The sequence below is a fragment of the Panicum hallii genome, chromosome 2, assembly GCF_002211085.1.
Source record: "Panicum hallii strain FIL2 chromosome 2, PHallii_v3.1, whole genome shotgun sequence".
NCBI classification, from domain to species: Eukaryota; Viridiplantae; Streptophyta; class Magnoliopsida; order Poales; family Poaceae; genus Panicum; species Panicum hallii.
Genome location: NC_038043.1, coordinates 46,589,509 through 46,604,291, shown reverse-complemented (window position 1 = coordinate 46,604,291; position 14,783 = coordinate 46,589,509). Strand labels below are relative to the sequence as shown.

At 45.5% G+C, this 14,783-nt stretch overlaps 3 protein-coding genes across 4 annotated transcripts; 1 reads left to right on the top strand and 2 right to left on the bottom strand.

Moving 5' to 3' along the window:
• Positions 1 to 2,245: 2,245 nt before the first annotated feature.
• LOC112883241 (ervatamin-B-like) lies at positions 2,246 to 5,289 on the top strand. The gene is made up of 5 exons (XM_025948511.1): positions 2,246 to 2,364; positions 3,759 to 4,105; positions 4,204 to 4,303; positions 4,408 to 4,611; positions 4,738 to 5,289. The coding sequence occupies exons 2-5, from the start codon at positions 3,773 to 3,775 to the stop codon at positions 5,148 to 5,150; spliced, it is 1,050 nt and encodes a 349-aa protein (XP_025804296.1). The 5' UTR covers positions 2,246 to 2,364; positions 3,759 to 3,772; the 3' UTR covers positions 5,151 to 5,289.
• A 129-nt stretch (positions 5,290 to 5,418) lies between these two features.
• On the bottom strand, positions 5,419 to 8,677 carry LOC112883242 (ER membrane protein complex subunit 3). The gene is made up of 8 exons (XM_025948512.1): positions 8,323 to 8,677; positions 8,008 to 8,101; positions 7,614 to 7,733; positions 7,472 to 7,520; positions 6,777 to 6,876; positions 6,619 to 6,680; positions 6,432 to 6,493; positions 5,419 to 5,763 (listed from the first exon to the last, which is right to left on the bottom strand). The coding sequence occupies exons 1-8, from the start codon at positions 8,481 to 8,483 to the stop codon at positions 5,656 to 5,658; spliced, it is 756 nt and encodes a 251-aa protein (XP_025804297.1). The 5' UTR covers positions 8,484 to 8,677; the 3' UTR covers positions 5,419 to 5,655.
• A 1,421-nt stretch (positions 8,678 to 10,098) lies between these two features.
• On the bottom strand, positions 10,099 to 14,215 carry LOC112883239 (probable mitochondrial adenine nucleotide transporter BTL1). Of its 2 annotated transcripts, XR_003226780.1 has the most exons (6): positions 13,822 to 14,028; positions 12,117 to 12,211; positions 11,164 to 11,497; positions 10,811 to 11,048; positions 10,257 to 10,629; positions 10,143 to 10,155 (listed from the first exon to the last, which is right to left on the bottom strand). XR_003226780.1 is itself a non-coding variant. In XM_025948510.1 (5 exons), exons 1-5 carry the CDS (start codon positions 14,026 to 14,028, stop codon positions 10,373 to 10,375), a joined length of 1,131 nt encoding a protein of 376 aa, XP_025804295.1. In that variant the 5' UTR covers positions 14,029 to 14,215; the 3' UTR covers positions 10,099 to 10,372. The 2 variants fall into 2 exon arrangements, 1 of the variants encoding a protein (XP_025804295.1); XM_025948510.1 differs by having other exon boundaries at positions 10,099 to 10,629; positions 13,822 to 14,215.
• Between the last annotated feature and the right edge of the window lie 568 nt (positions 14,216 to 14,783).

Sequence of the window (14,783 nt, the reverse complement as noted above, 5' to 3'; positions counted from 1 at the left end):
TCTTTTCCACCTCCTCTACCCGGACTCGGCGGCCACCGCTCATCCGCTCGTCCCTCGCCGACGCCGTCTCCCTCGCAGACCGGTGTGAGGCTCCAGGGAAGGGAGCCGCTTCCCCCTCCCAGGTACCCGCTCAGTTCTTGCAACCTGCGGCAGTGTTCGATTTTGATTCAGCTTTCTAGATAAGTGTGGTTGTTTGATTCCCCAGAGACCCATACTGATGCTCTCCTCGTCCCAGACCATAATGGAAATGGAACCTTGATCGGATTGCGTGGTCACTTGTGTGGATTTGTGCCCAGGATAAGTCTCTAGTCGTTATTTGTGGTTGGTCGATAGGCTGGTTAGCTCTGCTCGGTCTCTGCAGCTGTTACTTGTTGCTCAGCAGTTCAGTTGATGTTCTTCCAGTTTGTCATAGTGATCAATCTTTATCAAGTCTTTGCGTGTTTATGTGATATCTTCTTGGACTTGTGACTAGGATAACTTTCTGTGCCATCCCTTGTAGCTGTCTACTGTCCTGGGTCTTTCATTTGTTGATGTGGGTGTGCATGCCTGTCACAAGTGTAATTTTATTTCCTCGAATTTGCTCAATTTCTAAATTTCCTAGATTTACAAGAGATATGCTGCCCCAACATTCTCAGTTCATTGATCAGTTTTGTACTGTAGTGCACAATGCAGAAACCACCATATGTTTTAGTTGCAAAGGAAGCTGCTTCTTGGACTGCCAGGCGTAGGTTCAACAAATAATTTGGACATTTGAACTTTGTTTTAGGTCACTGATATGGGAGAGGCAGAATGCATTTTTTTTCTGTAAGGATTTTTGTTTTTGGCATGTAGGAGACGACCTTCCTCCAGGTCCCTTTTGCTAAGGGGATAGATTACACTTCTCTTTGTCTGCCACTGATCTCAACATATTTTTCATTGATCAAATAGATTATGTAGGTAGTCGTACAGTTATGTCTTCGGCATTTGACATTTAGTAATTATTGCTGACTGCTAATGGGCAAATTTAATTGATTTTTAGGGCAGTATTTTCATAATATGAGTTGAACTAGACATGAAAGCCTTGTATGCTTAGCCTTCATTTTCTGTTTGACAGTCTCATGACAGACAGAAGTGATGGACCAATTGGTAGGCTCCCAGAACATCTTCTTGTAGAAATATTCATTCGTGCACCGGTCTGCGAGTGGGTGCAAATAGCATGTGTCAACAAGCAGTGGGCAAGCATATTTCAAGGAGATTGCTTGTGGCAAACTGCTATTGCAAGGAACTGGCCATCTGCTGGTCTTCGGAAACGCTGGCCTGGGCCAATACCCAGAGGTTCTGCGAGGAGGTGAGTACTGTAATATGTTGGTTAAAACATTCAAAATGCGGCCAAATGCTTCCAGTCTTTATGTATTACTGAATACTGATCCTTGTGGTACGAAATTCATATATTTTGAATTTAATTGAGGCAATTCAACTTCGAGCGAAATTTGTGGCAATGAACTGGCTTTTTTTTCCCTTTTAAGAAATAAAGGAAAAAAATAAGAACTGGCTCCTGCTATACCAACTCACTAGATCAGAACTAGCGAATTGTTGCTCTCTTTGGATATCATCTAGCTCTAGTGTTGTGAACATCAAATAAAAATAGTTTCTTGGGTCATTTTTAGGAGATTTCAAGCACTATATGTCAGTGAGAACTTAGTCCCATCTGGTGGGGAGATTGATGAGCTTGTTGGTCACACTTATCTCTACTTAAAAGAACAACTTGAGCGCCCTGCCATGCCTCCTTCCAGCATACTTCATGGCACAATCATTGGTGAGGTTTTCTGTTCCAAATTTCTCAAGAATGAATTACTTTCTAATTCTACTAATTTCAGACAAAATGGAATGCTGCAGTGGATCATGTACAAACTAGTCGAATTTTTTTATGGATATGCCTGTCATCATAAGAAGAGCTAATGTATCTGTATGTTCTTTATCTTCTCCAGTTAAAGGTAATGGTTTTTTAGCAAATGTGCAGGTGTTTTAGGTTGTTAGGAGCATAGGAACATTACTTAACATTCTTGGCCCTTCCCTGTCAGATAGGCTCACTGAGTTACTCCATAGCTGTCTCAATGGAAAGCTTGGAGAACACATACTTTTCTGTACTTACATGTTCAGAGTTCAGAATAATGATTCACCCCTGAGGATTGCTGATACTCATGCATATGCTGACACAGAATTAACCTTTGGTTTATCCTCCGTGCAGATCAGTTCATTGCTTATGGTAAGACAGGAGAAAAGGCTCATGATCTTGCTTCAAAAATATGGCTTGCCGTCATTGATGGCTTGGAAGAAAACCAGCAAACATTCTTGCTGTTGAAACACCTCGCACGAGAAGGAGAAGTAAGATATCATTCTCATTTGTTTGAATTTTCTTTACACACTTACAAAAAAGAAAGAAGCCACTCTTGACATGCTGGTACGATGGAGACGTTATGCACTAAAATTGCCAAAATTACAAGTCATAAAATGGTCTTCTGGCATCAATGTTCGTATTTTTATTTTCTCTGATGGATAGTGATGTTAATGTTTTAGTACTAACATAATGATAAAATTAGGCGTGCGTAGGTTACTTAAGGTTGACTTTGGATACGCTAATATTCATAGCGCATCACTTACGTGCGTATTTCATCTGCAGTTTTTCCTTCCGTTTCCGTACTCCAGATCATATAAGGTACTATGGAGGGTGTTTGACAAGCTGTTCACCGACTTCCGTGACTGTTTCAGCAGAGCTGATTATCATGATGCGCTGTCAACTGCCAAGTCTAGATTTCAGCCAGTACCCTCAACATGGCTTGGCCATTAGCGCACATTTGTTGCTCTTGTTGTGCACTTTGCATTGTTGTGGATAAAAGTAGCATATACTTTCCAAAAGGCAAAGTCCGGTGCCAAAGAGCGGCAATTCCAGTGGATGATTCATGTACATATAGCATCTTGACAACTTCAAGAACGTTACACTGTTGTTTGAGTGGAAATACCCCTGTTTTTCATAAGTTCTTGAAACTGCATTTATACAGATACAAGTCACCGGTTTGCTCAGTTACTTCAGTGTATATTTACACTTTCAGCACCAGCCAGCTTCTGCATTTGCAGCCTCCGGTTGAAATTGTTGGTTTTGTTTTTCACAATAGTTGCCAGCTTGTTCTCTAATCTGCGTATAAATAATCTAGTGTGCTTAAAAGTTCTAGCAGAGTTGATTTATGCTTTGTTTCTACATTGTTTTCTGATGAATGATCAGTCTATTGAAGCTAAATTTCTTGGAAAAGTTGAAGCGTCTATGGCACATCCTGTATTGTAGCCTGTAGGATTACTGGTGCACAACAGTGTGGCAATGTGATTCCGGGTGCCTGAATCCTGATTGAGCAGTTGGTTCAAGAGTGCGTACCTTTGCCTTTCCTTTCATGGCAAAGCCCGCACAGTGTCTATTGAAGGCAAGCATGTCTTCACTGAATAAGGTGATGAAGGGAGAAAAATTGGAAACCTTGCTGTCGGTCCGTCACAAAACGAAAACCTTGTGCACCAATTGTTCTTTGCAGCAGCACAGTTCACATGCAGTGGTGCATGCTTGTGCAACAGATCATCCTCAAATCACGCACACGGCATGAGTGACAGTCCATAACGACCTTCTTAGATTGTCCCCAGCTTGTCTTCAAGTTGCAGGCGACTATTACATATATAAGTATGCTTCAACAATCATTGCGTCTCCGTGCACCATCGCTGACCGTCGTCCTCCCCAGGTCAAGCTCCAGCAATGGCGAGGCCATCCCTGCTTCTCGCCCTGCTGGTCACCGTCTGGGTATGCGCGGCTCCAGCGCGCGCCGACCCGCTGCTGGAGAGGTTCGAGCGGTGGATGGGCAGGCACGGCCGGCTGTACGCCGACGCCGGCGAGAAGCAGAGGCGGCTCGAGGTGTACCGGAGGAACGTCGAGCTGGTCGAGCGGTTCAACTCCATGGGCAATGGCGGGTACAGGCTCGCTGACACCAGGTTTGCTGACCTGACGAATGAGGAGTTCAGGACCAAGATGCTGGGCTTGGGACCTCGCAGCAGGGCCGGGCGCACCACGGCGCCAAGCACCATGACTCGTGTTTGTATTCTGCCACTAGCAGCTAGTGATCGATCGAACATTGACTCGATCTGGAGCTATTTCTTCTGATGATGGTTTGTGCTGAATTGCTGATGTAGGTTGCCAGTGGACTGGCTGGAGATTTTTCTGATCTGCCGAAAAGCGTCGACTGGCGGGAGAAAGGAGCTGTGGCGCCGGTGAAGAACCAGGGGGAGTGTGGTGAGTGGAGAGTGATGGCAGCATCGGTGAAGAGCAATGATCCGTGGAATGATGGGCGTGGATCGAAGCCTGTTCTGATGAGGTTTTGCGTGTTGTATGTGCAGGTTCTTGCTGGGCGTTCTCCGCCGTCGCAGCCATGGAGGGCGTCAACCAGATCAAGAACGGGAAGCTGGTGTCCCTGTCGGAGCAGGAGCTCGTCGACTGCGACACCGTGGCTGTCGGCTGCGCCGGCGGGTACATGAGCTGGGCGTTCGAGTTCGTCATGAAGAACCGTGGCCTCACCACCGAGAGGAACTACCCTTACCAAGGTGCATACACGCTCGATCGCACGCACGCATGCCCCGTCGTTCCATTGGCTGGCTGCACCAGCCAAGAGATCGTGGAGCTGTATGTGTATGGCTTGACGGTTCGGCTCGTGCGGATTCTTCACGCAGGAATGAACGGCGCCTGCCAGAAGCCGAAGCTGAAGGAGAGCGCGGTGGCCATCTCTGGGTACGTCAACGTGACGGCCAGCAGCGAGGCGGACCTCCTGCGCGCAGCCGCGGCGCAGCCGGTGTCCGTGGCCGTGGACGCCGGCAGCTTCGTGTGGCAGCTCTACGGCGGCGGGGTGTTCACGGGGCCCTGCACCACCGAGCTCAACCACGGGGTGACGGTGGTCGGGTACGGCGAGACCCAGGAGGACGCGGACGGCGACGGCGGCGGGACCCCGGGGCAGAAGTACTGGATCGTCAAGAACTCGTGGGGGCCCGAGTGGGGCGAGGCCGGCTACATCCGCATGCAGCGCCAAGCCGGCGCCGCCGACGGCCTCTGCGGCATCGCGCTGCTCCCGAGCTACCCGCTCATGTGAGCCGGCTCTGGTGCTTAATTGGATAGTTAGTTAGTGATGTACGGATGCCTGCTATGTATATGATAATGGTGATCAACTGTAAGAATACAAAATATCCAAAACCTGGCAGCTGAAACAAAATCGTGATGTTTGCCAGCTTTTGATCAAAGGGTGATCACCTTCCTTGATAAGATGATGTTTATCTCAGCAACGAATAAGATTGCTGCTACAGCATTAACATCTTATAAAAGACATGGCAGATTCAATCAGGAGGATAATCACAGCAGGATTGCTCAAACACCGTTCATACAGTACGAAGAAACGAGTTATAAAGTTACATCTTTTCTACTAAGGTACCAAAACACCGATGTTCTCGTGAACCTAGGTCTCCAGTCTCTGAGGGTATCGTAGCCAGCCATGATCATAAATAATACAATTAGAAATACGTAAACTTTGGGGTCAACCAACAGGCTACAACTAAAATTGCAAGATGCGGTGATGCTTCGTAGAAGCCTAGATGTTCGCATCATTTCTTCACCAGCTTCTTCAACACATCCTCAGCGTGCCGCTCCATCTTTGGTAGAGCCCAGTCATGCTGGATGATATCCAAGCTGTCCTTCTCCGCACCCAAACTCTGGAAATGACCAAAAAGAGAGAGGTAAGATCCTTGTCAAGCATACAGATAATTATTGACACAAGCATTTGGATATAGGTACTTCTGAAAAAAACAAACATTTTGTAACTATCAAGAAACTTGATCTGAATAAACCAGAAACAGAATACCAAAAACTCATTGAAGACTAGACAAATCAACATGAGTATTGCTGAATTCGTATAATAGCCATCTCAAATAGCAAAAGGATGGTGTCAGGAGCTAGCCTAGTAGCCATAGAATTCACTTGCATACTATATGTCTGACAACAGAGAAAGAGGAAAGCAGCTACAGATTTACATTGTACATCTTGATAAAGTACCTAACTCCTAGACTAGCATACAAGCAACTTACAAAACATTAAATTCGAAGTTCATTCAAAGAAGCTCCACCGAGCTACACACTTCTATATAACGTGAAGCAATCTAATTTTCAAGACAATTGAACTAAATGCAGGACTGAAAAAAGAAGTGAACAACTAAAATGCTAAGCAGCCTTACTTTATTCTTTATATGTGAAAATACAAGTGTTACATGACGTGACATGCATGCGTACATGTATCAGCAGGGAACAAGCATCAAGAATTGCATTAGGTAGCTAGGTAGGTAAGTAGGTAGGTAGGGAGGGAGGGAGGGAAGGGGGCATAGTACCATTGTTGGGTTAAATCCAAATCCACCACCCATTTGCATCATCTTTTGGGCATCATCAGTTGCTGCATGTCATGCACAAATCATAAAACTTCCATAAAACAAAAAAAAACACAGGTCACAAGTATATTACTTCTAACTTCTAAGATTTGTTTATTAGAATAGAAGTGAACTAAACAGTGTCTCATACCATTTTCTTCGCCAAGGATCAGGCTGAAGAGGCCTCTCAAGCCGAATAAATTTAGGAAGTACCTATATTAACAGCAAATCATTAGAGAACTTTAGACCCTGTAGTTGCTATATCACCAAGATCATTCCTTGACAATAAGATAGTAACTTTATACATACCATGAACGGCTGCTAACATAGCTCACGTCAACAGTACTCAGGTCAATCCCATTTTGCAACATTCCCCTGAATCGTTGAGTCAGTGGAAAGGGGATTTTCGCTGCAAAGAAATTGGAGGATATGTGAGTCCAAGACTGCAGCTAGCCAGCTACGTAATTCTGTATTGCACACATGGTGACAAAAGGATCAGAAAAACATAGAGTGCATGGCTATATATCAGCACCTGTATGCTGAATCCACCAAGCACTTCAAGCCCATTAGAAGTTTCAAGTGTTATAAAGCATGTCTGTTCCTTCACAACTTTATTGGCCCAAGTTTGTCAATCACAGGACACCAGAGGTTGAAATGTGCATGACAGAGAATGCTATTGTGTACAACAACTTTATACTAGCGAAAAGAAGTAATAATCAGAAGGTAGCTTGTTGGAAGGGGTCAAATTAGCTGCAGAAGATTGTTGTACCAAATGGACAAAACATGCTTAGAAGCATGTCTAACATCTACTGATGCTCTGATAAGACAATTTTCATTAATTAGACAACATGTATTTGATAGATTTGAAGAGACTTGGAAACTGGAAAGGCGCCACTATACTTCAGTAATTGACTTGGATGTTCTTACAGCATCATGTATAAATATATAATGTGGACATGGAATGGCATATAAAAATAGCAGGTATCACAGTAGTATACACATACCTGCAACGAAACCTGAAAAGAAGAAGTTCACCCATGCAAATGTAAGTGTCTGCAGGGGAAAAGAAAAGGACAAAGGATGTTAATATAGATAGATAAGCACAATAAATATGATGCATATAATTCAATTTGCTGAGCCCTGAACCTGAGGAACTATCATGGACAGGTTTTTCTTCATCATGTCCATGGCCATGTTAGGATCTGAAAACATGGCTGCCTGAGCTTTCTGAGCATCTTCCTTCGGAACATGAAGTAATCCATTTTCCTACAGTGCACCAGAGATTGTCACACAATATAAACTCAAAAAAAAATAATCATGTGTCAGTTGTTCAATCAGCGTTTCAAATCATAACAGTGAACCATCATCAGGCCCACCGTGGCAATTCTACAATTTTGTGACTTCCACTGGCAATACTTATTGGCTTATTGCTTGTAGGCGCTGTATTCCGACTAAACAGAAAACGCTTTATTGATCCTTCCTTAATTAGGCTTAGTGAACACCGAGCAGCTAACTATTAAGGCACTACAAGCAGAATTACCTCGTTGGTGTAATAAACCTTGCGTGCCTTGAAGGCCTTGGCCGGTATAAACTGCGAGTTGGTCCTCAGGTTCCTCGCCCTGATGACGACCTGCCTGCGGTGAAGCAAAAACCTCACGTCAGCTAGTACACCAACAACTGAACGCCAGCAACTGCAACTCACAGCCTCTAATACACCCGCAGAATCGCAGATGCATATGTGTATCTAGAAACCAAAACCCCGGAGGTCGTTTCCGGATCCAGATCGCTTGGATCGAGGGAACCGGCGAGCAGATCGGGAGGGAATTGGGGGAGGGCAGACGGGTAAATTACGGACCCTTCCCTGACGAGCTTGGGATCGGGGGACGGGGAGGCCGCCGGCGACCGCATGAGCTTGGAGACGAAGTAGCGGAGCACGCCGATGAGGACCATGACGACGGAGAGCGGGATCAGGACCCAGTCCCGAATCGCCGTGTCGAGAACCAGCTCCTCCGCCATCGCCGCTGGGAGGGGTCGGCGCTAGCTGCGCGGCGGCCGGCGGCGTCGGGCTGAGAGGAGCGGACGGTAGCGACTAGCGAAGCGAGCTCGCCGGGTTGGGTTGGGTGCGGGTGCGGATCGGTGGGCCTTGGCGGACGGAGAAAGAAGACTTATTTACTAGACGAGGACGACGAGTCTCTTCCCCTCTTCGTTCCTCGACTCGACTGCGACTTACGATTCGGAATAACTTTTTTTTGCCCCTTTCCTATTAGTTAGGCCCATTTTACACTAGTTCGGCCCATACAGCCATATGGCCCGTGACTCCGATACCTCAATTTTTTTTCTTTTTTTCCTTTTCCCTTTTTTTCCGCCCTTCAAACCCCTAAAACAGCAGTTTTTCATATTGGGAACGATATACGCTTTTCAGTCTCCGCCACGCTTCCTTGCATTCTTTATTTCTTTTGGAGCACTGATGATGCCGAGGATATGCCCTGCCACTGTCTCTCGCCCATCTGGAGGCGGCGGTGGATCATGAGATGAAGCTCTCCATTTCGGGCAAAGGACTACTCAATCCGCGGCGTTAGCTGTGGCCGTTCTCGCCAAGTCTCGATAGCGACGCTTCATGCAGGTGCGTGCCGACTGAATTGTATTTTTTTTTTTTTTTGGTTTCGTTTGCTTGCAAAAATGGCAGGAAATCTTGCGCCCATCTCAGCCTCTTTGCTATCATCCGACAACAACCGACACTACCGTGATCCAGCTGATGCCTCCCCTCGTGCTACGTTCCAACTTCCCGCTAAGTTCATCGTCTCCATTCTAGCGTATGGCAGCTCTCTATTGGACAGTTCGGTCTGGATGGTGCCAGGAGAGAAGTCAGTGGCCATCCTTTTTCTTAAAGATTTTTGGCGAGCATGCAAACGTAGGAACCACCTATGGCCACTCTTATATTATTACTACGCGAGCATACAAACGGAAATTTGTCCGCCTGGCGACGCGAGGGGTTGGACGGACGGCTGTGCTGCCAAAACAAAGCCACCCTCAGGTTGTCGTGAGGCCTTTGGATGAGGAAACAGGACAGCCGCGGAAGCAGCACGGTGGAGGAGCTAAAGCTATAGCTGCTGCAGCCTGCAGTGCGGTCCTCGTTCAGCTCATTCTCCAAAGACGCTGTACCTCCGGTCCTCGTCCCCACAAATTCACTGGTAGGAGTAGATGGGAATTGATAATCTGTGAGCACGATTTATAGCTTGTCTCGAAGACACATGGTGGGGATGGATGCTGGCTCATCGGTTCGCCGTACAAAACCAGAGAGGAGTTTTCTTTTCTTCTTTTTTATAAGAAAAGGGGGGGTATCCATGACCATGAGCGATGAATGATGGTGGTGGATGGCGAAAAACTGACAATTCGTACGAGAAGGAGGTCTTGGTTTAGCCTGCCAGGGGCACCCACGGACATCGTTAGCGAGTGGTGACTCTTGCCAATCTTCCCAGCAGGCAGAAGCCCAGCGCGTAGAGGTCGTCAGCGACAGCGACTCGGTGGCTAGCCACCAAGGCCGTGGGGCTTAAAACAGCACGGTGCCAGCCTTCGCATTCAAGACGGGAAGAAAAGGGCTTCCAGAGCAAAGGCGGCAATGAGCTATGGATGACATAAACGTCAGGACCCCACTGCAATTTATCACATTTTACGAGCTCATGAAAACCTGTTTGTTAACAAAAATCGGCGATCAGATGTTCAGAATCGGTGAGGGTGAACAAATGCTTCCACTCATCGGCCAAAAGGCGCACAACGCATCCTACTTACCCATTCCTCGGCACGGGTGGGATTCCGAAACTTGAAAAGGTACCAGGAATCCCAGCCAAAGGAGCAAATTTCATCAACGGCAATGGCGCAATGCCTTCATTGTTCAGCAGCTAACGCTAAGCACGCTGCTTGTCCTTGTCAGCGAGAAGAATGTCCTTCCAAGCCTCGTAGAACATCCAGGTGATGCCGGAATTCGGCATGACCTTCAGGCAGCTTGCGCTCCATCCGCGGTACAGTCCCAGGAGGCCCTCCTCCTTGATCACCTCTGATAAGGCAGCAAGCATGTTGGGCGGGCACTTCCCCTTCAGGGCGCCGACCATGAGCCGCTTCCTTGCTACTTCCAGCGGGAAGCTGATTGTACTTGCAGTAAGGCCTGTGGATGCAACGGCAAAACATCAGTCCTGTTTGCTCAGACTCAAGTAACTATTAAGCAATATACGGAATGCCCCTGATGTTGCTATTTTGTCATAGAATTCAAGATAGAATCTTGAACTGGTAAACCAAAGGAAAGCGGCTGAAACTAGATGTAATGTAGGAAATGCTGAATCTTTTACCTGAAAGAGCCCCAATAACTAGTAGCTCAGGACGACTCAAAGATGATTTCTTATGTAAGCGGCAGTAAGAGGTCTTGATTGTATCATACATAAAGAAGTAGCATGTGCTGTAAGGAACCATGCCAATTAGTGTTGGACAGAGGCCAGAATATAGACCACCTATACCTTCAGTCTGGTAGATCTTGCTGAAGGCAAGGCTAATGGTAGGATAAACCTCTCGATTGATAGTCAAGCGATCCTGTCAGAACATCAATAATGTGACACTAAGTAATGATGTAATATGATTTTCACAGTTGAATATATGGATGAAGAGATAGTGCTGACTGTCAACAAGGTCTCAATTCAGCAATCACCTTGATAACTTCAAGAGGATGACAAGCCAATGTGCCAGCTATTCCAGCAGCAGCACCGGCAATAGCAACTGGAGATAACAAGTGGAGTGGCAACTCGATTTTCAGGTTGCCAAGCTGTATCTTTGGGTATCCATCCTCTTTCCATTTCTCTTGTGCTTCTGCCATGCTCCTTTTGACACACTCGAATGTTCCGAGCTCTACTGCTTGTGTTGGAATAATGCGGAGCATGTTGATTGTATTTCCCGCCCAAAGCCCTTGCCACCCATTTTGTTCAATGATCTCCACAAAACTACCAAAAATATGCCTAGATCCTACTCCTACAACCATCCTTGTCCTGAAATCAGTACACAATGGTAATATGTGACCATTCTTATGCTTTAATCAAGAGATAATTATAAACTAATCATATGATGTTGAAAAAAATTAATAATCAGCATGTGTCAAACTATATGTTTTAACAGGACAGTTTGAAATAAGTTACCATAAAATTTAAAAGTAATGTATTCTGCTGTGCATGAAATGAAATAAAATGTTTATACATTTGCAATGTTAAATAGTTTTGGTCATATGCTGGATTAATGTAACACAAACTACATGGAGAGTTAAAAATTCAAATTGTTTTGCAAATTGGATATGTTAAGGGGGCCAATCCCTTAAAATTTGTAGCACATCACTAAGGTGGTGTTCTGGAGAAACCTAGCAATTTGCAAACTGCCAGTAGCCCAGTACATTTATCTTTCAGAACACAGCATCATGCAAAAGAAAATGGGCTACAGGTAGTTATCTTGAAGTGCATGCATCAACCTTGATAAGGAGGAATGAAAACCAAGCTTACAGTTTGAATGTTGAGCAAGCTAGCTGTAGGATTTGCAGCCACCGTTGTAGTGCTTAAAAAACTGAACTGGCCAATTAAAGTGCAAAGGCAAAACATAGAGATCAAAGTTTCTGAATACCTGAGAGTCTCAAGGGGAGCAAGAATAGCTTTTGACATAGCACCAGCTAATGCCCCACTGGCAAATTCTCTAACCTCTCTGCGCCCCAAAATAGTCTGCAGTGAATTAGGTAGATAAGAGGAACGCCTCAAACAATCAGTCATAAATTCATTAGTAGTTTCAAAGTTTAAACTTGCAAGGGACCTATGAGAATAGAAACTAAAACAGCTTCTCTAGAGAAAGCCTACCTGCAAGTGCTTTGAAATTGTATGCTCATATATGTAAAGAAGATGAGTAAGATTCATCAAGGTACACAGTACATATAATAATTCTTTTGTTTTTGGAGAGTGTAACAAATTAGCAACCACACTAATCCATCATAAACAAAAGCCAATTTCAGGATTTAGATTTATGAAAGATGCTGTATCTACACATTAAAGTGCAAAGTACAAATTATTAAGGTAAGCAATGTACACTCAACTATGTGCTTCTGCGGGTGGGGGGAGGGGGGTATTCGCACAAGTAATACCACATCTAGAGCTCTCCCGTAGCCCAAAGGTTTGTTTCACAAACAGTGGTTAGAATTTGCAATGTTGTCATTGTCAACAAAATGTAAAGACAAGTTAGTTTGTTGCTTTGCACAACACAGGGGAACAAAGAGACAATTGAATTTCTATGTGCGTACATCTTCCAAATATGTGGATGAAGACCACAGAAGGCATGAATGAAGTAGGACAAATATAGTTCCATCTGTGAAAGAAACATTTTGTATGGATCTGTGATGCAGATATCTAACTAAAAAAAACCTTTTTCTAACTTGGCTTAGCATACAAAACAATTTGGCTTACTCAATCTCTAAGGAATCTTGTTTGTTCCATTTGATTTCTGGAAGCTTGTTTGACCGTATCTTCAAGGCTTTCAGTTAAGTACGGATGAAAAGAGTATGAAGTGTAGAAGTTCTTTTCTTGGCTGTTGAGTTTTACAAATATTAGTATTTCCACCTCTAGCATACGTTTGGGCTAGACATCACTATTTAGAGTCAGATCTAACTTTTGGCTATCCAACTATCCACATACGGCAAGAAAAAATATTTGAAATAAGAATGAAGGGCGCGCATGCACATTGATTGTATACACGATACGGTCCTAACTCCTAGCAACTAACAATTGTATAGCATCGTCTACGTCTGAATTGTTACAAATCAATGGAAATTCGTCAAATAGGTCCATGAGTGGACAAGATAAGGTGGAATCAATTATTAAGATAAAGCCACAACGTGAATGTAAGCATAAAGGGAGAACCACAGCGTTTATCAACAGGAGGCACATGCAGTTGACAGAATTAGAGGTGTCTTGGTTGGAAGCTGAACTCGGCTAAAACTCCGCAACGAAGCAGCATATGAAACGAGCAACAAAACATCTTCACCGGAGCAAGCTACTTGCAACGTGGCGGCAAAAATCTCGCAGAATCAAACGCGCTTCCTATGTTTAGCGGTAAACAGCCTTCCCGTGCGACAAAACGTAGGAATCTGAAACTCAGTGGAGAATCATCGCATCAAAAGCCTGAAAGGCTGAAACTAAACCACGCGTCGAATGGGGGAAAAGCACGGCACGCCTGTTTCGTTTAGATTAGAAAAGTAACCGGCAAAAACCGCAAAGGCTTTCATCCTCTTGCTCGCTCCAGCGACACGGAAATCACAAACACTAGGGGTTAGGAATCTCCTTACCTTCACGGCCCCTGCGACGTCCGGCAGCCTGACGCCGATGACCTCCGCGACCTTGGCGCCGTCGAGGCCGTCGTCCTTAGGCAGCGCCATGACGAGGAGCTCCTTGTACCCGCCCCCGCCCGCCCCGGCGCCGGGGCCGGCAAAACCCACGCTGGCGAGGGATAGCTTCGCGCCGCCGCCGCCGCCCGGCGCGTCCTGGGAGCCCATGGCGGCGCGGTCGTGCTTTTGGATTTGGGAGGGGCGGAGGCGTTAATAAAGGGAGGGTACAGGGGGGCGAGTGCAAACGTTGTCTCTGCTGCCCTGCTTTGCGGCTGCGCGCCTTGCGGTCCCGGCCTCTCCCGGGACGGCGAGGGCGTAGGGACGGAGCTGATGTCTGAATCACTGACCGGTGGAGGGCATGAACGTAAAAGAGATGCAGCAGGAGTGCACGAGCAGAGTCGAGCACGACTGTTTGGGCAAAGGGGCCAAGGGCACGAGTGCGACTGTTTGGGTTGCAGCGAGACGGGGTTCATAGCCGGTTTTGTACTTTTGTGTGTAGATGAATAACGTGCCCAAACCGGCTGGCGCTGTAATTATTTGTTGTAAGTAATTATATTGATTTTGTTTACTATCCATCTTTTTATACTGTGTTTATGCCGAGTACCCATTTCTATTTCTAATGAAATCCGAATTCTACCATGGCTCCAGCTTCCTTCTTACCAAAAGGATATAGCAATAACTCTGCACCTTTGAGTAAAAAGACAGTAAAAGCATGGATTTAGTAAAACAAAAAACAGACCACAAAATCAACGCGTAAAGCAAAATCGTTGAACCTCACCGTATGCCCGCGATATGAATGCGAATACATATGTCATTCAACACTCCGAGAAATCAATTAACATATTATTGTTGAGCTCAACCCGATCATCCAATTTAATATAGAGTAATTTCTTCACATAAAAGTCATTGAGGCTCTAAAAGTA

Bases quoted from the DNA above. Each gene is read 5' to 3' on its own strand.
- LOC112883241 (XM_025948511.1), top strand. From the start codon at position 3,773: ATGGCGAGGCCATCCCTGCTTCTCGCCCTGCTGGTCACCGTCTGGGTA. The intron at 4,106-4,203 runs GTTTGTATTCTG...TTGCTGATGTAG, and splicing joins CGCCAAGCACCATGACTCGT to GTTGCCAGTGGACTGGCTGG. The intron at 4,612-4,737 runs GTGCATACACGC...TTCTTCACGCAG, and splicing joins GAGGAACTACCCTTACCAAG to GAATGAACGGCGCCTGCCAG.
- LOC112883242 (XM_025948512.1), bottom strand. From the start codon at position 8,483: ATGGCGGAGGAGCTGGTTCTCGACACGGCGATTCGGGACTGGGTCCTG. The intron at 8,102-8,322 runs GTCCGTAATTTA...GCTTCACCGCAG, and splicing joins CCCAAGCTCGTCAGGGAAGG to GCAGGTCGTCATCAGGGCGA. The intron at 6,681-6,776 runs GTATGTATAAAG...CTGTTAATATAG, and splicing joins TATGTTAGCAGCCGTTCATG to GTACTTCCTAAATTTATTCG.
- LOC112883239 (XM_025948510.1), bottom strand. From the start codon at position 14,028: ATGGGCTCCCAGGACGCGCCGGGCGGCGGCGGCGGCGCGAAGCTATCC. The intron at 12,212-13,821 runs GTAAGGAGATTC...AATTCACTGCAG, and splicing joins ACGTCGCAGGGGCCGTGAAG to ACTATTTTGGGGCGCAGAGA. The intron at 10,630-10,810 runs GTAAAAGATTCA...TTGCATCCACAG, and splicing joins AGTTATTGGGGCTCTTTCAG to GCCTTACTGCAAGTACAATC.